We start from the raw sequence: 22,217 nt of genomic DNA on the forward strand, positions 1-22,217 counted from the left end.
GGAGCGAACTCTGGAAATGACAGAGGCACAAAAAAAAGAAAATATAAAGAACGAAGGAGCGAAGGAACACAGTAACAGAGACAAGGATAAATACAAGACAAATCAATGGAGAAACACAGGAACAAAAGAGCACCGGAGCGTTGGAACAAAACAACAAACATAGCCAAAAGCACCTCAACAAACACGTTATTACTTCATACTAAATTACCATTGTTTACTGGGTTTGAAGTTGCTAGAAAAGTGCTATCGTCACTGGGTAGAACGGAATTATCGTTGGTTACAGGAATTGCCAAAGAGCCTGGAATAAAAATGAAGCCCAACAGGACCAACCAATATACATGCTCTTCCTACCCTTAAAGTTCAATTGAGATCCAATAATGTGATTTGCAATTTGGGGAACCCCCTTATTTTAACTCTTCCAATTCTTACGATTTCAAAAAGTTTAGGTCTCTAGGAATTTGGAGGTGGGCATCTACCTAAGAGTTATACCGCAGCTAGACATGTTTTACTTTATCTCTAGGGGTGGGCCTTAAATGTGTGAGAAACTTCAGAAAAACCTGTCAAGGTCAAATTTTTTTTCAGATTTTTTTCATATTTACCTTTTCAGAGTTATTTGCTAGAAATATCGAGGAGACAAAGAATTATTGATACAAGGTCTCAAAAATAAAGTTTCATGTCCAATGGGTAATTCCCACCGTACATGATTTGTAAGAAGGTTACTTTCGGAGCTAAGGTGGCATTGATTGCTTCTTGTTTATATCATTTATTAGGTTAGAAAAAAATTATTTCTAGTTTACTATTCAGATAAATAATAGAAATTTTGCAAATTTTAGAGGAGTTTTTCATCTCCATTAAGAAACTCTAAACGAAAAAAATAGGAAGAATGTCCACGCCTGCGATATAAAATGGCTACCACAGACAGGCATTTCTGTATGACCAAATGGTCATCGTTCAACTAAAGAAAATGACCGAACCCTACCCTTACTGAGCTCAGCCACATATTTGATTAGGTATATCCCAACTGTTGAGGAAAAAAACAAATAGAATTTTTAAGCAGTGTTCAAATAGCCAAACGAAAAAGACTAATAAGAGAGGCCCTGACAGAGGGGGCGAATTTTACCTGAAGCGGCTTCGCTTGTTCTTGTTTCATACAAATGAGTAGTTGTGCAATTTGAAAAGGTTCAATAACAAATTAGCAAGTTTTCACTCATCTTTCAATGATATATGGGCAAAACCATATCCCGGAGGGAGGGGGTTGCTGGGTTTCACCGCCCCCCCATATTTTTTTCTGAATCGTAAAAAACATAGCAAAAAGGCATATAAATTTTTTTTTGCCCCCAAGAGTTTTTTTGTAGCCCCCCTCAACCCTGAAAAAATGGATGTACCCCTGTATATAGGCCTAACTAAATATAAATGTTTTTAGTTTCAAGAGTACAAAGAGTATGCAGTATCTGGATCCTTGTCAGCTGTACCACGGCTTGAAAGGTCGGTAGCCTTATTTAATGGACTTACCCAATGGGTGCAATGTATGGTCCTTGGAAGGAGTACACCCCAACAAAGAGCAGAATCAATTGTAAAATTGGTGGCCGTTACTAAGGTATGGAAAATTATTATTGATCGAGGTAAAAATTCCAAGACATTTCTGTTATATTTAGCAATAATATACCACTTATTTTTGCTTAGTTTTGTTCTTCTTTTTCTCCAGATGTGGTCATATTAATTCAATGGTCTTAAAACATTGGAAGGAGTCTCGTTAGAACCAAATCGCAACTTCTAGTTCCCTTTTTAAGAGCTGCGAGGGATCAAAGGGGAGCTATACCGCACTATACGTCAGTTTTCACGTACAGAAATTGTACGTCATGCCAGAGTTTCAAAATAGACATTTAAGTCAAATTATCGAAACAAAGAATCATGTCTCTCTGAAGGTAGCGTGACCCGAGCTGTGAGAATAATATGCGTGATGATTTTTTTAGTTTTGTTGCTTCTTAAATAAGCTCAGGAACCAGTTCTAAAAAATCCCTGTCCTCGTCATTCATGCCTATATGAACTAAGATTTTCCAAATGAAAAAAAAGCCTAAATTAAAATTTGAAGCAAACACATTATTTTATGCATCAAGGAGTGTAGCTGTCACCTCAACCTTGTTTTTAAGCCTAAGTTTAACCAATCCTTAATTGAAATCATTGTGGAGTGCAAACAACACAGATGCTTAATAATTAAACTTTAGGAAGGAGTGTGGTGTTAAGGGTAGTGGTATACTTCCTTCATCTGAAGAATTATTCCTGTTTATTTTGGTCTAGACGACTAATTTTCATACTCATTAAAAGAATTCCGCTTTTTTAAATAAAACAAAGTAAATGTCATTTCAAAATTGTTTAATCTTAGATTCCTATTTTTGTCTTCCTTATTACCCATACTGTAATGTGATTATTGTGCAGTGTTCAGTTTTTTGTTATTATTATTCAGTTGCTTTCCTAATCTCAAGTCTTTTATTTCCGCAAAATAATTTATTGCAGTGCTGAATAATTTCTTGTCATAGCACAATGTACAAAGCCGCTTCGAGTAACTGTGGGGACCAAAGATATCTACTCATTTCCTGTTTCTTTATGATATTATCTGAATTGAATTCAGTTTTCACTGTTTCGCTTATAAGCCTTTTGTTGATGAACAAGGCGAGCTTAGATTGATCTAGCGTGTGTACGAAGGCTTCTAATAGATTTGTTTATATATGACGGCTTTCTTGTTTCACAGTATTTAAATGAATTTTCTAATTGAATTTTGAAAATTCCAGGAAACTAGTCTGTCTAAAAGTTATTAAGGTACTTGTATGTTATACGCCCTACCTAATGCTCTTCTAATGTGTTTTTCTGACGCTCCATCCTAATGAAATATATCGAAATAAGATAAAAATATAATACTTCAGAAACAAATTCGGGCCATATATTTGCACATTTGGGGGTGGCAGGGATAAAGTATAGTGGGTCTGCATGCCTAATGTGTTAGGCATGGCCGTATCCAGGGGGGGGGGGGTTCCCCGTTTTTAACCCCCCCCCCCCGAAATTTTTGACCGAGTCGAAAATTATTCGAAAATTAGTAAAACCTTAGTAAAAATTAGTAAAATTAGTCGAAAACCGAGTCGAAAATTAGTAACCCCCCCCCCCCGAACAAAAATCCTGGATCCGCTATTGGTGTTAGGTACAATTATTTTGCAAATTATGTAGTATTTATTGTTTTCTAACTTCACACTGTCCAAATACTTTTACCAACATTGCCCGTAATCTGCAAATATATTGCCTAAACTTTATATTTTCAATCTATTCTATCACTTCTCTTTGTCCTGTCTCACGCTTTGCTGAAAGAAACTAACGAAAAAAAGGTTCTATAATGCGTCAATGAATGAACAACTTGAGCGGTAGGGTGTTTGTCATACAAGTACCGTTATCAATTTCACTGTTCATATATTAAAATATTTTTTATTATTTCCTAAAAACCTGTTTTTTATCCGATATAACTTCAGTATTTCAACTTTTAACTGTCTTCTCTTAGTAACTTTATTTTTCTTCTCTTGTTAATCATTGTTGTTTCTGCCTAATTCGCTAGTTTTCTCCTTTTGCTTCGTCTCTGACTTTTACTTTTTTCTAAATTCCACGAAGTGTTTGGAGATAATTTGACCATTTTACTTCTAACTTTTCGCCACATTCTATACAATCCGTCAATGTATACCTGTTTGTATATTCCTGGTGGCCGTTTCAGACTAAATTCTCTAATTGCTTCCTCTAATTTGCAACCAAAAACATCTACCAGATATGAGTAGAGAAGGGGGTACCAGCCCTGACCCACACCACTAATGCCACCTACAATTGAGTGCGCATGTGCCTAACCATATAGACAATGTATTGATCCACAAGAGGGGAACTAAATTTCTGAAAGCTTGATTTGCATAATCGAGGGGAGAGAATTTCCGAGAAATTGATTTGCATAATCGAGGGGAATTATTGATCTACGAAAGGGGAATTAGAAATGACATCACTTGTTTACGGGAATTATATGGGACTCTAAAGAGATAGAAATTCTATTTTTAAATAAAGCTTCTCTGATCTTTAGTGGCAGAGATAAATTGATATTCTATTTTTAAATATGGCTTCTTTGATCTTTAGGTCTGAGGGATAAATTAATATTCTATCGAAGCCATAATAGTGTAGCTAGGAACACCTTAGAGATGAAAAGATTAACGCGGGAAAGGCTTTCATAGGAATTTCAAATGTTACAGCGTAGGGATGCCAAAACAAAAGGAACACGCAGAAATTACGTTTAGGGATTATTTGGGCGAAACAGTTTAAGACATTTTAGGGGATTATTTAGGCGAAACCGTTGAGACATTTTAGAAGATGATTTTAGAAGATGATTAGGGCGAAACTCCGTGGTCGTTATAATACACAAGTTCCATTTGAACACTGTTGTGAGGACCCCAATGGGCCCCCTGAGCCCAGAATGCCACCGGAGCCCCCAAAGGCCCTCGGCCTCCCAAATGCCCCCGAGCCCCCCAAACGCCCCCGGACCCCCAAATGCCCCGGGCCTCCGCAGGCCCCCTCGGGCCCAAAATGCCCCGCGAGCCCCCAAAGGCCCCCCGGGCCCCACACTTTTTTTTAATACTATTTTGAATCAATTTGTTTGTATGTCTGGGTTGGTGTTTCCAAGTTCAAGAATTTGTCATGGTTTGTTATTATGTCTAAAGTGCCTGTCTCTCTGTTAGCATGTCTGAATCTATTTGTTTGCATGTCTGGGTTGGTGTTTGCAAGTCCAAGAATTTGTCTTTGTTGGTTTGAATGTCTAAAGTGCCTGTCATTCTCTGTTTGTATGTCTGAATCTATTTGTTTGCATGTCTGGGTTGGTGTTTGCAAGTTAAAGAATTTGTCTTTGTTGGTTTGTATGTCTAAAGTTTCTGTCTTTCTCGGTTTGTTTGTCTGAATCTATTTGTTTGCATGTCTGGGTTGGTGTTTGCAAATCCAAGAATTTGTCTTTGTTGGTTTGAATGTCTAAAGTGTCTATCTTTCTCTGTTTGAGTGTTTGATTCTATTTGTTTGCATGTCTTGGCTGGTGTTTACAAGTTCAAGAATTTGTCTTTGTTGGTCTGAATGTCTAAAGTGCATGTCTTTCTCGGTTTGTGTGTCTGATTCTATTTGTTTGCAAGTCCAAGAATTTGTCTTTGTTGGTTTGAATGTCTAAAGTGTCTGTCTTTCTCTGTTTGTGTGTCTGATTCTATTTGCTTGCTTGTCTGGGTTGCTGTTTGCAAGTACAAGTATTTGTCTTTGTTCGTTTGAATGTCTAAAGTGCATGTCTTCCTCTGTTTGCGTGTCTGATTCTATTTGTTTGCATGTCCGGTTTTGTGTTTGCAAGTCCAAGAATTTGTCTTTGTTGGTTTGAATGTCTAAAGTGTCTGTCTTTCTCTGTTTGTGTGTCTGATTCTATTTGTTTGCATGTCTGGTTTGGTGTTTGCAAGTCCAAGAATTTGTCTTTGTTGGTTTGAATGTCAAAAGTGCCTGTCATTCTCTGTTTGTATGTCTGATTCGATTTGTTTGCATGTCTGGGTTGATGATTACAAGTTCAAGAATTTGTCTTTGTTGGTATGTCTAAAGTGTCTGTCTTTCTTTGTTTGTGTGTCTGATTCTATTTGTTTGCATGTCTGGGTTGGTGTTTGCAAGTCCTAGTATTTGTCTTTGTTGGTTTGAATATCTAAAGTGCATGTCTTTCTATGTTTGTATGTCTGATTCTATTTGTTTGCATGTCTGGGTTGGTGTGTGCAAGTCTAAGTATTTGTCTTTGTTGGTTTGAATGTCTAAAGTGCATGTCTTTCTCTGTTTGTGTGTCTGATTCTATTTCTTTGCATGTCTGGGTTGGTGTTTGCAATTCCAAGTATTTTTCTTTGTTGGTTTGAATGTCTAAAGTGCATGTCTTTCTGTGTTTGTGTGTCTGATTCTATTTGTTTGTATGTCTAGGTTGGTGTTTGCAAGTCCAATAATTTGTATTTGTTGGTTTGAATGTATAAATTGACAGTCTTTCTTTGTTTTTTTGTCTGATTCTATTTTTTTGCATGTCTGGGTTTGTGTTTTCAAGTCAAAGTATTTGTATTTTTTGGTTTGAATGTTTAAAGTGAATGTCTTTCTTTGTTTGTGTGTCTGATTCTATTTGTTTGTATGTTTGGGTTTGTGTTTGCTAGTCCAAGTATTTGTCTTTGTTGGTTTGAATGTCTAAAGTGTATTTCTTTCTCTCTTTGTATGTCTGATTCTATTTTTTATCATGTCTGGGTTGGTGTTTGCAAGTCAAAGAATTTGTCTTTGTTGGTTTGAATGTCTAAAGTGCCTGTCTTTCCTTGTTTTTGTGTCTGATTCTATTTGTTTGCATGTCTGGGTTGGAGTTTGCAAGTCCAAGTATTTGTCTTTGTTGGTTTGAATGTCTAAAGTGCATGTCTTTCTCTGTTTGTGTGTCTGATTCTATTTGTTTGCATGTTTGGGTTGGTGTTTGCAAGTCCAAGTATTTGTCTTTGTTGATTTGAATGTCTAAAGTGCATGAATTTCTCTATTTGTGTGTCTGATTCTATTTGTTTGCATGTCTGGGTTGGTGTTTGCAAGTCCAAGTATTTGTCTTTGTTGGTTTGAATGTCTAAAGTGCATGTCTTTCTCTGTTTGTGTCTGATTCTATTTGTTTGCATGTCTGGGTTGGTGTTTGCATGTCCAAGAATTTGTCTTTGTGGGTTTGAATGTCTAAAGTGTCTGTCTTTCTCTGTTTGTGAGTCTGATTCTATTTGTTGGCATGTCTGGGTTGGTGTTTGCAAGTCCAAGTATTTGTCTTTGTTGATTTGAATGTCTAAAGTGTCTGTGTTTCTTTGTTTGCGTGTCTGATTCAGTTTCTTTGCCTGTCTGGGTTGATGTTTGCAAGTCCAAGTATTTGTCTTTGTTGGTTTGAATGTCTAAAGTGCATATCTTTCTCTGTTTGTGTGTCTGATTCTATTTGTTTACATATCTGGGTTGGTGTTTACAAGTCCAAGTATTTGTCTTTGTTGATTTGAATGTCTAAAGTGTCTGTCTTTCTCGGTTTGTATGTCTGATTCTATTTGTTTACATGTCTGGGATGGTGTTTGCAAGTCCAAGTATTTGTCTTTGTTGGTTTGAATGTCTAAAGTGTCTGTCTTTCTCTGTTTGTGTGTCTGATTCTATTTGTTTATATGTCTAGGTTGGTGTTTGCAAGTCCAAGTATTTGTCTTTGTTGATTTGAATGTCTAAAGTGTCTGTCTTTCTTAGTTTGTGTGTCTGATTCTATTTGTTTACATGTCTGGGTTGGTGTTTGCAAGTCCAAGAATTTGTCTTTGTTGGTTCGAATGTCTAAAGTGTCTGTCTTTATCTGTTTATGTGTCTGATTCTATTTGTTTTCATGTCTGGGTTGGTGTTTGCAAGTCTAAGTATTTGTCTTTGTTGGTTTGAATGTTTAAAGTGTCTGTCTTTCTCTGTTTGTGTGTCTGATTCTATTTGTTTGCATGTCTGGGCTGGTGTTTGCAAGTCCAATAATTTGTCTTTGTTGGTTTGAATGTCTAAAGTGTCTGTCTTTCTCTGTTTGTGTGTTTGATTCTATTTGTTTGCATGTCTGGGTTGGTGTTTGCAAGTCCAAGTACTTGTCTTTGTTGGTTTGAATGTCTGAAGTGTCTTTCTTTCTCTGTTTGTGTGTCTGATTCCCTTTGTTTGAGTGTCTGGGTTGGTGTTAGCAAGTCCAAGAATTTGTCTTTGTTGGTTTGAATGTCTAAAGTGTCAGTCTTTCTCTGTTTGTGTGTTTGAATCTATTTGTTTGCATGTCTGGGTTGATGTTTTACAAGTCCAAGTACTTGTCTTTGTTGGTTTGAATGTCTGAAGTGTCTGTATTTCTCTGTTTGTGTGTCTGATTCTATTTGTTTGAGTGTCTGGGTTGGTGTTAGCAAGTTCAAGAATTTGTCTTTGTTGGTTTGAATGTCTAAAGTGTCTGTCTTTCTCTGTTTGTTTGTCTGATTCTATTTGTTTGCATGTCAGGGTTGGTGTTTGCAAGTCCAAGAATTTGTCTTTGTTGGCTTGAATGTCTAAAGTGTCTGTCTTTCTCTGTTTGTGTGTCTGATTCTATTTGTTTGCATGTCTGGGTTGGTGTTTGCAAGTCCAAGTATTTGTCTTTGTTGGTTTAAATGTCTAAACTGTCTGTCTTTCTCTGTTTGTTTGTCTGATTCTATTTGTTTGCATGTCTGGGTTGGTGTTTGCATGTCCAAGAATTTGTCTTTGTTGGTTTGAATGTCTAAAGCGTCTGCCTTTCTCTGTTTGCGTGTCTGATTATATTTGTTTGGATGTTTGGGCTTATGTTTGCATGTCCAAGAATTTGTCTTTCTTGGTTTGAATGTCTAAAGTGTCTGTGCTACTCTGTTTGTATCTTTGATTCTATTAGTTTGAATGTCTGGGTGAATGTTTGCAAGTCAAAGAATTTGTCTTTGTTTGTTTGAATGTCTAAAGTGCATGTATGTCTCTGTTTTTGTGTCTGATTCTATTTGTTTGCATGTCTGGATTGATGATATTTCTCAAATTTGGAAAGCCTTACTTTCCACAGGGAGGGATTTTTTCCAGGGGTGATATTTGCCGGGGGTTTATTTTCCGCGGGGAGTATTTTTCGGGGGGCGGTATTTTCTGCGGGGCTATTTTCCGTGGGAGTATTTTCCCTGTGGGGGGGGGGGGAACGCCTAGAACCATATTTTGTTACCTAATAAATTAAATATCTAAAATATGTATTTGTCTTTTAATTATATTCATATGGGGTCGCCAGGAAGCTTGCAATCATAAATAGGGTCGTAAACGAAAAAAGTTTAGGAAGCCCTGGTCTAGAGCATTAAGTTGAAACCTTCAGGGCATGTTAAGAGAAGGTTGGACTAATCAAAGGGCACCATTTATATGTTACTACTACTACTACAGCTGCTACTACTATTACTACAGCTGCTATTACTGCTGCTACTACTTCTTCTGAGGCTAAAAGTATTCAGGTAAAACTTCCAGGAAATGTGAAGAGGGATTTTGAACTAAGTCAGAATATAATATGTGGATGCAGGCCATCAAAAGGGTGAATTATTAATATCCCAAGAACAGATTGAGTATTAAGCTGAAATTTTTAGTGCACTTTGACTTGGATGTTGAACTCCCATTAGGTACAATATAAATACTTCTACGACTCCTTCTGCTATTACTATTTCTGCTGCTAACACTGCTACTGTTACTGCTACTACTACCAGTACTACTACGATACTATTAAAACTGTTACTACTACTACTGCTGCGTCTACTACTAGTGCTGCTGCTACTACTACCAGTACTACTTCTATACCATTTCTACTGTTACTACCACGACTGCTGCTTCTACTGGCACTATTACTACTACTACTACTGCTACTACAACTACTACTAGAATTGATACTAATTCTAATTCTACCGCTACTACTTCTACTACTTCAGGTTCAGGTTCAGACAATTTTATTAATACAAAAACAGTTCAATGTGACAACAAGTCGCACTAAAGCAAAAAGATGCTTGAAAAAGCGACCGGTTCGATATCATGCAAGCCCCTGAAAAAAGGGGATAACAAGAATAATAATTAGTATGATGATAAAAAAATGATCGCAAAAAAAAAAGAAGAAAAAGTTCTTCTCTCAAACCTTTAACACTACCAAATTCCTGAAAAGAAATGATTTTAATACGGGTTTTAAGTTGTAAGACACTTTCAGCTTGACAAACGGTATCTGGGAACGAATTCCAAACTGACGGGCCCATGTGTCTGGTCACATGACTCGCTCTCGTTGTGTTCCGTGGTTCAGATGCAAGACTATCCGCACTCCTAGTCGAATAATCGTGATAAAACGAATTAGGCTTAAGAATATTCATAAGAAAATCTGGTGCAAGACCGTTCAGACGCTAAAATACAAATACTCCAATTTGATAATCTCTTATTTCACCAACCTTTAAAATTTTAAACTTTCTAAAAAGTGATTCAGTGCTATCCATACAGCAATCATACCTTCCAATCAACCTTATAGCTTTATTGTGCAAAACTTGGACTCTTCTAAAAGTGCAACTAAAACTACTCGCCCAAATCAAACAACTATAATTTATATAACGCGCTATTAATATTAAAAGTAGTAGTAGTAGTAGCATTACTACTACCTTTACTACTACTACTACTGTTACTACTACTACTACTAATAATACTGCCACTACTACTACTACTACTGCTGCAACTACTACTAATATTACTACTATTACTACTGCTACTACTACTCTACTACTACTTCTTCTGAGACTATGAGTATTAAAGTGTAATTTTCAGGAAATCTTGAAGGGGAATGTGGAATTAAATGAAATATGCTATGTGTATGTAATCTGTCTAATGGGCATACCAGTAATGTCTCAGCAACTTCTCAGCGTATTTAGTTGAAACTTTCAGGACATGTTGATGGGATGTTGAACTATTGAAAAGGCACTACGTGCATACTACTAGGCCTACTACTACTTCTACTTGTAGTAGTATTATTACTTATACTTCAACTATTACTAGTATTACTATTTTTAATGTTATGTGTATTCAGATGAAACTTTTAGGGATTATCGAGGGGGGTGTTGAATTGCATCAAAACACACTACGTGCATGCAGGTTGTCGAAAAGACGTAACATGATATCACTAGAATGAATTTGGGTATTAAGTTAAAACTTTCCTGGCCATGTTTAATGGGATGTTAAAATGAATAAAAGCCACTAAATGTATGTTACTACTGCTGCTAGTAATACTGATATTACTACTATTACTAACACTACTACTAATACTATTTTTCAGAGAATCTTGAGGGGATTTTGATGACTGAGGGTATAAGGTGGAATTTAGCGAATGTTTACGGGATGTTAAACTAGATCAAATCACGCTAATTGCTGGTAGGTTATCAACAGGGTGTGTGAGTAAGTTTTTAAAACGGCGTAGAATATTAAGTAGAAACTATTAGGGCATGTTGGAGGGGGGTGAACTAACCAAAAAGACAATATATGTATACTACTACCACTGCTAATACTAAAAATAATACTTCTATCAATACTACTACGCCCTTCGCTACTACGATTACTGTTATCTCTAAGGTCAAGGGTCTTAAGGTAAAGTTCCAGGGAATAATGAGGGTTGTGTTGAAATATATCGAAACGCAGAATGTGCATACAGGTTGTCAAAAGTGTGTATTAAAGATATCTCAGGAATGGCTTAAAGTATTAAGTTGAAACTTTCAGGGTATTTTGAAAGGTATGTTTGGCTAAGTCAAAATTCCCAATGAATATGTGGGTTATCAAAAGGGTATGTCAGAAACATCCCAGCAACCCCTAAGAGTATTAAGGTAAAAATTTTAGGGCTACTAATGTTACTACTACTATTTTTACTTGATTGGAAGGTGACTAACACCCCTTCCTCTCCCACCATTTCTCGAAACACATCCAGTCAAAATTTTGAGATAGCCATTTTGTTCAGCGTGGTTGATTTCCAGATAGAAAATATGTTTTTGAGGAGGACTCTCCCCCACAACCCTCAGGGCAAGGGTTTTAAGTTATGCCCTGAGTGTATATAAGAACGATTTTGGCACAATGTATTATTTATTATTTTTTTCGTTTAGAACAGGCAATTCAAATGAAATGGGTCGTCCTAGAAACTTCAAAAGGGGTTCATTCGATTGCAAATCGAGAGTTCTAGTGCCCTCTTTGATAGTCAAAAGTGATTGGAGGGCAACTAGCCCCCCCCCCCCCCCAAGCCCATCATTCCCCCCAACACATCCAATTAAAATTTTGAGATACCCATTTTGATCAGCGTAGTTGATTTCCAGATAGAAAATATGTTTTGAGGAGGACACTCCCCCATAACTCTCAAGGCAAGGGTTTTAAGTTACGCCCTGAGGGCATATAAGAACGATGTGTGCACAATTTATCATTTATTATTTTTTTCTTTAGAGCAAGGCATTTCATATGGAAGGGGTTGTCGAAGAAACTTCAAATGGGCTCATTTTATTGGAGATCGAGAGTTCTATTGCCTCTTTTTAATAGTCGAAAGTGATTAGAGGGCAACTAGGCCCCCCCCGCCCCTCTTTCCCCCAAACACATCCAATCAAAATTTTTAGATAGCCATTTTGTTCAGCGTAGTTGATTTCCAGACAGAAAATATGTTTTTGAGGAGGACACTCCCTCATAACCCTCAGGGCAAGGGTTTTAAGTTATGCCCTGGGGGCATTTAAGGTTTTTATAGAAGGAGTTGTTGTAGAAACTTCAAAACAGGCTCATTCTATTAGAAATTCAAAGGGCTAGTGCTCTTTTTAATAGTCGAAATTGATTGGAGGGAAAATAGCCCCCCCCCCTCGCCTATCCTTCCTCCAAACACATCCAATCAAAATTTTGAGATAATCATTTAGTTCAGCGTAGTTGATTTTCAGAGAGAAAGTATTTTTGAGGAGGAAACTCCCCCACAACCCTCAGTGTAAGGGTTTTAAGTTATGCCCCGGGGGCATATAAAGTTTTTATAGAAGGTGTTGTCGTAAAAACTTAAAAAAAGCTCATTCGATTGGAAATTCAAAGGACTAATATCCTTTTTAATAGTCGAAAGTGATTGGAGGGCAACTAGCCCCCCCCCCATGTCCATCATTCCCCCAAACACATCCAATCCAAATTTTTAGATAGCCATTTTATTCAACGTAGTTGAAAGTTTTGGAAATTAGGTCTTCAAGGACGAAAACCCCTACCCCCACAGACCTTGGGACAAGGTTTTTAATTTAGACCCTGGGGGAATAAAAGGTTTTTATTGAAAGCGTTGTCATATAAACTTATCATGGCCTCTTTCGGTTGGAAACTGAAAGAGATATCGCCTTTTTAATAGTTAAAAGTGATTTGGTAGAGATTAACGACCCTCTCACACCCTTCATTTTCCCAAACACATCCAATCAAAATTTAAGATATGCATTTTGTTCAACATAGTTGAAAGTTCTGGAAATTAGGTCTTTTAGGATGATAACCCCCTCAGAGCCCTCAGTGCAAGGGTTGTATGTTACGCCCTTAGGGCATATAAAGTTTTATTGAAAGCGTTGTCGTAGAAACTTCAAAAGGGCTCATTCAATTGGAAATTGAAAGTTAGTACATTTTTTAATAGTTGAAAGTGATTGGATAGTGACTAACGCCCCTCTCACACCCACCATTTTCCAAAACACATCCAATCAAAATTTCGAGATATCCATTTTGTTCAACGTAGTTGAACGTTCTGGAAATTAGATCTTTTAGGATCATAACCCCCTCAGAATCCTCAGCGCAAGGTTTGTAAGTTATGCCCTGGGGGCATATAAGGTTTATATAGAAAGTTGTTGTATAAATCATGGGCAGCGTGATCGCGCTGCCTAAGTAAACAACGGGGACACTCGAGAACAAGACAAGAAACGGGGATTAAGTAAAGAGGAGGAGACTCCCGCACAACCCTCAGGGCAAGGGTTTTCAGTTATGCACTGGGGGAATATAAGAACGATATTGGCAATATTTATTATTTATTAATTTTGTCCTTTAGAGCAGGGGACTTCGTATCAAAGAAGTTGTCGTAGAAAAATTGAAAAGGGCTCGTTAAATTAGAAATTAGAATCGCCTTTGCCATTTTTAAGAGTTGAAAGTGATTGGGAGGCTAACACCCCTTCCACGCCCACCATATGTCGAAACACATCCATTCAAAATTTTGAGATAGTTATTTTGTTCAGCGTAGTTGATTTCCAGATGGAAATTATGTTTTTGAGGAGGAGCCCCCACAGTCCTTAGCCCCCACAGCCCTTAGGACAAGGGTTGTAAGTTATGCCCTGAGAGAATATAAGGTTTTTTTTATAGAAGGTATTGTCGTAAAAACTTCAGAAAAGGCTTATTCGATTAGAAATTCAAAGGGATAGTGCCCTTTTTAATAGTCGGAAGTGATTAGAGGGCAACTAACCCGCCTCTCACGTCCACGTTTTCCCCAAACACATATAATCAAAACTTTGAGATAGCCATTTTATTCAACATAGTTTTAAGTTCTGGAAAATAGGTCTTTGAGGATGACAACCCCCCCGCAGCCCTTAGGGCAAGGGTTGTAAATTATGTCAAGGGGACTTATAAGGTTTTTATATAAGGCGTGGTCGTAGAATCGTCAAAAAGGGCTCATTCGATTGGAAATTGAAATGGCTAGTGCTCTTTTTAATTGTCGAAAGTGATTGGAAAGCAACTAACACCCCTTCCACGCCGACCAATTTCCCCAAACACATCCAATAAATATTTTGAGATAGCCGTTTTGTCCCTTGCAGTTCAAAGTTCAGGAAATTATACCTGTGAGCAGGCCACTCCCCCCACAATCTTCAAGGCAAGGATTATAAGTTATGCCTCGGGGACTTATAAGGTTTTTATTGAAATCTTTGTCGTAGAAACTTGAAAAAGGGCTCATTCGATTGGAAATTCAAAGAACCTGTGCCCTTTTTAATGGTCGAAAGTGATTTGAGGGCAACTAACCCCCCTCTCACGCCCATCTTTTCCCCAAACACATCCAATCAATATTTTAGATAGATATTTTATTCAACGTATTTGAAAGTTCTGTAAATTAGGTCCTTAAGAATGACAAGCCCTCCTCCCGCCACAGCCCTCAGGTCAAAGGTTCTAAGTTATGCCCTGGGTGCATATATGGTTTTTATTGAAAGCGTAGAAACTTCAAAAAGGCTCATTCAATTGGAAATTGAAAGGTATAGAGCCTTTTTAATAGTTGAAAGTGATTGGAGAGCGACTAACGCCCATCTCACGCCCACCATTTTGCCAAACACATCCAATCAAAATTTTGAGATGTCTATTTTGTTCAACGTAGTTGAAAGTTCTTGAAATTAGGTCTTTTAGGATGATAACCCCCTCAGAACCCTCAGTGTAAGGGTTTTAAGTTATGCCCGGAGGGCATATAAAGTTAATATAGAAAGTTGTTATAGAAATTTCCAAAAGAGCTCATTTGATTGGATATTGAAATTGCCATTTTTAATAGTCAAAAGTGAGTGGAGAGTAATTAACCCCCCTCTTACGCCTACCATTTCCCAAAAAATATTTAATCAAAGTCTAGAGATAGCCATTTTGTTAAATGTAGTTGAAAATTCCGGAAATTATGTTTTTAAGGATGACAAACCCCTCAGAGCCCCAAGGGCAAGGTTGTACGTTCTGCCCTTGGGGCATATAAGGTTTTTATAGATAGAGTTGTCGTAAAACTTCAAAAGGGGCTCATTCAATTGGAAATTGAGAGGGCTTGTGACCTTTGTAATAGTCGAAAGTGATTGGAGGGTAACTAACCCCCCTCTCACGCCCACCATTTCTTCAAACACATCCAATCAAAATTTTCAGATAGCCATTTTGTTCAACGTAGTGGAAAATTCTGGAAATTAGGTCTTTGAGAATGACATCCCCCCAGCACTCAGGGCAAGGGTTGTAACTTATGCCCTGGGGGCATATAAGATTTCTATTGAAAGTTTTGTCGTAGAAACTTTAAAAGGGCTCATTTGATTGGAAATTGAAAGGGCTTAGGGCCATTTTTAATAGTTGAAAGTGTTTGGAGAGCGACTACCGCCCCTCTCACGCCCACCATGTCCCCAAACACATCCAATGAAAATTTTGAGATAGCCATTTTGTTTAAAGTAGTTGAAAATTCTGGAAATTTGGTCTTAGAGGATAACAACCACCCTAACAGACCTTAGGGAAAGGGTTGTAATTTATGCCCGGGGGGCATATAAGGTGTTTATAGAAATCGTTGTCGTTTCCAAAAGGTCTCATTCGATTGGAAATCGAAAGGCCTAGTGCCCTTTTTAATAGTCGAAAGTGATTGGAAGGCTTGATATTTTTATAGTAAAGATCGATGTTGGTATAATGTATTATTTTTTTGTTGTTGTTGTTTAGACCAGGGCACTGCGTATCGAAGGAGTTGTCGTAGGAACTTCGAAAAGAGCTCATTCGATTGAAAATAGAAAGGGCTGATGCCCTTTTTAATAGTCGAAAGTGATTGGAGGGCAACTAATCCCCCTCCCACGCCAACCCTCCCATTTGCCCATTATGTTTAAAAACTAAATGTTGCCTTAAGATTAAATCAAAATGCACTGTGATAATGCTAATTCCCAATAAGGCATCTCAGCAGTATCCCAAGAACGAATGAGGGTATTATGTTCAAACTTTTGGGGCTACTTCTGCTCTTAAAATTTAACCAAATCAAAATAGCGTAAGTGTACCCAAGCTATCAAAGAAAGTAAACACGTTTTTTTACGAATGTTATCAAGTTTTCCATTTCAGGTCAACTAGAGGAGGTATGAAACTGAATTAAACAGTGCTATTTGTGTCCAGATTTTTAAAAAGGTGTATGTTGTTAAAAATTGCTGAAAATTTTTCTCCAGCATACAAATAGCAGGCCAAAGCGTTAAGTCTTAAAAAACGAAAAGATTTAGAGTATTATTTTCTTTTTCCCTGAAAAGACTATGTCAATATAAAACGAACAGAAATTAATTAAAAAAAACTTTTTCCACAAAATAAGTTTTGCAAATAAAAGTAAAGACCTCCATTAAACAAAAAATAAGCAAAAATAAAATCAAACAATCAACAAAGCGTGAAACTACCACAAATCAGCATCGATAAATAAATGAAACCCAAAACTAATAGAAATTACAATAAATAACTGAGCAAAACTCAAAACGAGCAGAAATTAACATAAATAGGGCTCAAAACCTCTATGCCTTCCCAAGGCCAGAACAAAATTAACACTTTACTGAAAAAACTACAGATGAATGTGCATTGTCAGTTTAATATACATATACTGATATTTAGTAATCAAAATTTTAAAATTATTTGATTTATTAAAGTTATAAAAGTAAAAACATTTGTATTTTTTTCAGTAAAGTGCAAATTTTGTTCTGGCCTTGGGAAGGCATAGGGGTTTTGCGCCCAACTTATGTTAATTTCTGCTTGTTTTGAGTTTAACTGGCTTATTTATATTAATTTCTGTTTGTTTTGGGTTTCATTTATTTATAGATGCTGATTTGTGGTAGTTTCACACTTGGTAGATTATTTGTTTTATTTTTGCTAATTTTTCGTTTAATGGAGTTCTTTACTTTGCTTTGAAAAACTTGTTTTGTGGAAAAAGTTTTTTTTAATTAATCACTCTAAAATGTCAGCATGTATCTGCGTATTTCATTAGTACATATGTATATGACAGTATAAAATCTTACCAGCATACAGTACATCCGTACATCGACACATCAGCATTTAAGATTAGTAGCCTATATTGTACATCAGTTTAAGTCATTTTTAAAGTGACATTAGAATAAATTGATGTGAATTTAGAAATCATATTTGTGTTTATGCATGCATGTATTGGACTAGCCATGTTTCTTGACAACTAAGGTGCTTTTGCCGGCCCTGTATTGTATTGCTACTGGTGACTTCAAACTGTATTACCAAGCTGAGATCCGTTGCACCACCATGTTACTTTAAAACTCATTTTTAAGTGTGCGGTTAGTTTCAGCACGTATTCCTTATATGGTTAGTACATAATTTTGTATGTCTATATACAACACAGTACAGATTAGTAAATTTCTCTACGTCAGAAGATATGATCATTTCTAAGAGCTCGTCTATTTTCAGTATATATGGTAAATGGTCCCCTCTCATTTTACTTTCTTTGTATATCCATACTTGAATAAAATATTACACATATTAAAAAAATAAATAGAATTCAGTTGTTATTTCCTAAACATATTTTTGGAAACCAGCCACATCAAATATAATTTCTTTGATCCCAATGCACCTTTGTATGTGTTATGTGTTATGGGGCGGAAGTTATTGATGACATCAGCAGAAATAATTAAAAATTTGGTCATTTATTCCAATTACCAATTATTCGAAGGTTATATAGATGATATGTCCGTAATGAAGCTTTGGTCATGTTTGGGGATATACTACTCAATTATTTCCTTCTGTTTTTGGTCACTAAAAATAAAATATGTGGTCAGTATTTTTCAACACCTTACGAGACTGTTGTAGTTCAATTCAACTTTTGGGGATATGTAAAACTAAATTCATCTAAACTATGGTTATCCAAATGGTAAATAGGGAGTCTGAAAAAATCTCAGGAAAAAACTCAGGGTATTGTATATGAATTTCAGGGTATGTTTTGGGGATGTAAAAAAAGAAGCGAAACCCACTATATGCATCCGATCTTGTCCAAAGGGCATAACTCTGATATCTCAGGAACGACTAAGGATATTCAGTAAAAATTGTCAGATCACAATGAGTGGCAAACTGAAATAAATCAAAATGCACTGTGTGCATCCATGGTTGTCAAAATGGTGCTATATGCGATAACTTCCGAAAGATTAAGAAAATCAAATTGAAGCTTTCAGGCATGGAGAGGGGAATAGTTGATTAGTGTTTCTCTATATTCGAGGTTGTGACATGATGGGGGGTTAGAAAATAATTGATTATTTCCAGATTAAGATCGGAAAAATTATTGCCCAATAGAAAAATAAAATACTTAATCAAAATATACGACATCATTACGACATCATTAGGGGTGGTGAATAGGTGCGTTTGGGAGGGTAGTGATCAGAATATTTGCAATGAAGGTCAAAACGCACATTAAGGAGTGTATTTATATTATAGCTATGAAAGTAATTGAAAAATTTGAATTCTCTCCCATTTGTTTTCATAGGAATTTTCTTTGCAAAACTTCTCAATCTAATAAAATGTTTAAATAATGGAAGCACTCCGTGTGTAAAATTCAGAATAATCATTGTCATCATCAGCATTGGAGATCATGAATAGTCGAATATAATTTAAATTACTAGAAGAGAGTGTTTGGAAAATGTTGATGCAATGGAAATGGGTGATTATTTGTTGAATTGTTTTTTTTTAATTGAAAATTTAGTTTAAATCAAATTAGATCCCTTTTTTACTAGATGTTTCAATAAAGCTTGCTCTAACCAGAAGCCAATAGTTCTGTGTATAGAACAAATTAATTTTGAAAATAAAAGGCTCCAAAATTTCTTAAGTAAAATGATTTATCATTTGAAAAACCATCTACATCGAAACTGTTCAAAATGCTGTAAATTTCAAGAATTGAAAATCAGTGTAATTGTAGTACATACTAAAGTCAGCTATATAAAGTAAACGCCCAGTCACAATAAAATATTTACTAGTACCGAAAATTTCCCTGAGTGAATTTAAGCCAATCGGAATTTTTCATACAATTTTTCAGCCAATCGGAAAATATTACTGTAAAAAATTTGATTGGCTCATATTAGTACTACCTAAACGTCGATGTTATGAAATTTCAGCGTGGATGGGCCGTAACGGCCTACCAGTATTCCAGTAAACTGTTTTTTTATTTTAGAATTGAGGTGTGTAAACATAAAATATTAGTCGGATGGTCGGTTTTTGCTCATCAACATAATTTCAGAACTTTTGTGGGCAACAAAGTGCTTTATTTGCTCTTCAGTCGTCTCTAGTCACTTTACAAAATGGTCCCGAAAGCTGTCTGATTGGAATCCTAATAACTTATGACAGCTTTACTAAATAAATGAATTAATTTATTTCAGAAACTCCTAGAACTCCGTAATTACAACTCCTTGATGGCTGTCGTTGGAGGGTTAAGTCATAGTTCCTTGGCACGTCTCACAAGGACGGCAGCTTGCATCCCGGTTGAGGCACAAAGAGATCTGGCTGAATTTGCCGAATTGTTGTCATCCAACTCAAACTTCGCTAACTACAGGAGGGCGATCCATGAATACAAAGGATTTAAAATCCCAATATTGTAAGTAAAAAGACTTTTAATTAAGAATAAAATTGTAAAGTAATCATGGTTTCTATTTTGAAATAGACTTTGTGGAAGGTCTTGTAGAAATACCCTTGAAAAATACCCAATATTGTAAGTAAAAGGAAGTTTAATTAAGAATAAAGTTGTAAAGTAATCATGGTTTCTATCATAGGCAGCGCGCTAGCGCTGCAAAAGTAAAAAACGATGTGGGCACAATGTTTTTTTTACCTTCAGCCGGGCACTTCGTATCGAGGGAGTTGTCGTAGAAACTTCGAAAAGGGCTCATTTGATTAGAAATTGGAGTGGCTAGGGCCCTCTTTAATAGTCGAAAGCGATTGGAGGGCAACTAGCCCCCCCGCGCCCATCTTTCCCCCAAATACATCCAATCAAAATTTTGAGATAGCTATTTTGTTCAGCGTAGTTGATTTCCTGATAGATAGTAAGTTTTTGAGGAGGACACTCCCCCACAACACTCGGGGCAAGGGTTTTAAGTTATGCCCTTAGGGAATATACGAACGATGTTGGCACAATGTACTATGTATTACTTTTTTCATTTAGAGCAGGGCACTTCAAATGGAAGGGATCGTAGTATACATTTCAAAAGAGGCTCATTCGCCTGGAAATTGTGAGTTCTAGTCCTCTTTTTAATAGACGAAAGTGATTAGCGGGCAACTACCCCCCCCCCCACGCCCATGATTCCTCCAAACACATCCAATAAAAATTTTGAGATAGCCATTTTGTTCAATGTAGTTGATTTCCAGATAGAAAATATGTTTTTGAGGAAGAAACTCCCCCACAACCCTCAGGGCAAGGGTTTTAAGTTAAGCCCTGGGGGCATATAAGGTTTTTATAGAAGGTATTGTCGTAGAAACTTCAAAACAGGTTCATTCGATCGGAAATTTGAAGGGCTAGTACCCTTTTTAATAGTCAAATGTGATTGAAGCCCCCCACGCCCATCATTTCCCCAAACACATCCAATCAAAATTTTGAGATGACTGTTTTGCTCAGCGTAGTTGGTTTCAAGATAGAAAATATGTTTTTGAGGTGGACACTCCCCCATAACCCTCAGAGCAAGGGCTTTAACTTATGCCCTGGGGGCATATAAGAACGATGTTGGCACAATGAAATATTTATTATTTTTTTCCTTTAGAGCTGGGCACTTCAATGTCGTCGTAGAAACTTCAAAAGGGGCTCATTCGATTGGAAACTGAGAGTTCTAGTGTAATTTTTAATAGTCGAAAGTGATTGGAGGGCAACTAGCCTCCCCCCCCCAACGCCCTTCATTCCCCAAAACACATCTAATCAAAACTTTGAGATAGCAATTTTGATCAGCGTAATTGATTTCCAGAGAGAAAATATGTTTTTGAGGTGGACACTCCCGCACGACCCTCAGGGAAAGGGTTTCAAGTTGTGCCCTGGGGACATATAAGGTTTTTATAGAAGGTGTTGTCGTAGAAAACTTAAAAAAAAGTTTCATTCAATTGGAAATTCGAAGGGCTAGTACCCTTTTTAATAGTCGAAAGTGATTGGAGGGCAACTAGGGCCACCCCCCCACCCCCCACGCCCTTTATTCCCCCAAACACATCCATTCAAAATTTTGAGATAGCCATATTGTTCAGTGTAGTTGATTTCCAGATAGAAAATATGTTTTTGAGGAGGACAATCCCCTACAACCCTCAGGGGAAGGGTTTTAAGTTATGCCCTGGGGGCATATAAGGTTTTTATAGAAGGCATTGTCGTAGAAACTTCAAAAAAGGCTCATTCGATTTGAAATTCAAAGGGCTAGTGCCTTTTTTAAAAGTCGAAAGTGATTGGAGGGCAACTAGCCCCCCCCCCACGCCCATCATTTCCCCAAACAAATCCAATCAAAATTTTGAGATAGCCATTTAATTCAGCGTAGTTGATTTCCAGATAGAAAATTTGAGGAGGACACTCCCCCACAGCCCTCAGGGCAAGGCTTTTAAGTTATGCCCTAGGGACATATAAGAACGATGTTGGCACAATGTACTATTTATTATTTTTTTCCTTTAGAGCTTGGCACTTCCTATGGAAGGGGTCGTCCTAGAAACTTCAAAAGGGGCTCATTCGATTGGAAATTGAGAGTTCTAGTGCCCTTTTTAATAGTCGAAATTGATTGGAGGGCAACCAACCCCCCCCCCCCCGCCCCCCACCCCCCCACGCCCATCATTCCCCCAAACACATCCAATCAAAATTTTGAGATAACCATTTTGATCAGCGTAGATGATTTCCAGATAGAAAATATGTTTTTGAGGTGGACACTCCCCCAAAACCCTCGGGGCAAGGGTATTAAGTTATGCCCTAGGGACATATA

The 22,217-nt window shown here is 37.0% G+C and overlaps 1 protein-coding gene across 1 annotated transcript in view; it reads left to right on the forward strand.

The window, feature by feature from the left end:
- LOC148949834 (RAS guanyl-releasing protein 2-A-like) overlaps positions 1–22,217 on the forward strand; it is a 290,916-nt gene that overhangs the window by 182,950 nt on the left and 85,749 nt on the right. Inside the window, exons 7-8 of the mRNA XM_089091320.1 lie at positions 1,424–1,597; positions 19,668–19,882. Coding sequence (XP_088947446.1) covers positions 1,424–1,597; positions 19,668–19,882 — 389 coding nt within the window. The remainder of the gene's footprint in view (positions 1–1,423; positions 1,598–19,667; positions 19,883–22,217) is intronic.

Source organism: Artemia sp. Qi Xiang Cuo, chromosome 7 (genome assembly GCF_049724085.1).
Source record: "Artemia sp. Qi Xiang Cuo chromosome 7, ASM4972408v1, whole genome shotgun sequence".
Taxonomy (NCBI): domain Eukaryota; kingdom Metazoa; phylum Arthropoda; class Branchiopoda; order Anostraca; family Artemiidae; genus Artemia; species Artemia sp. Qi Xiang Cuo.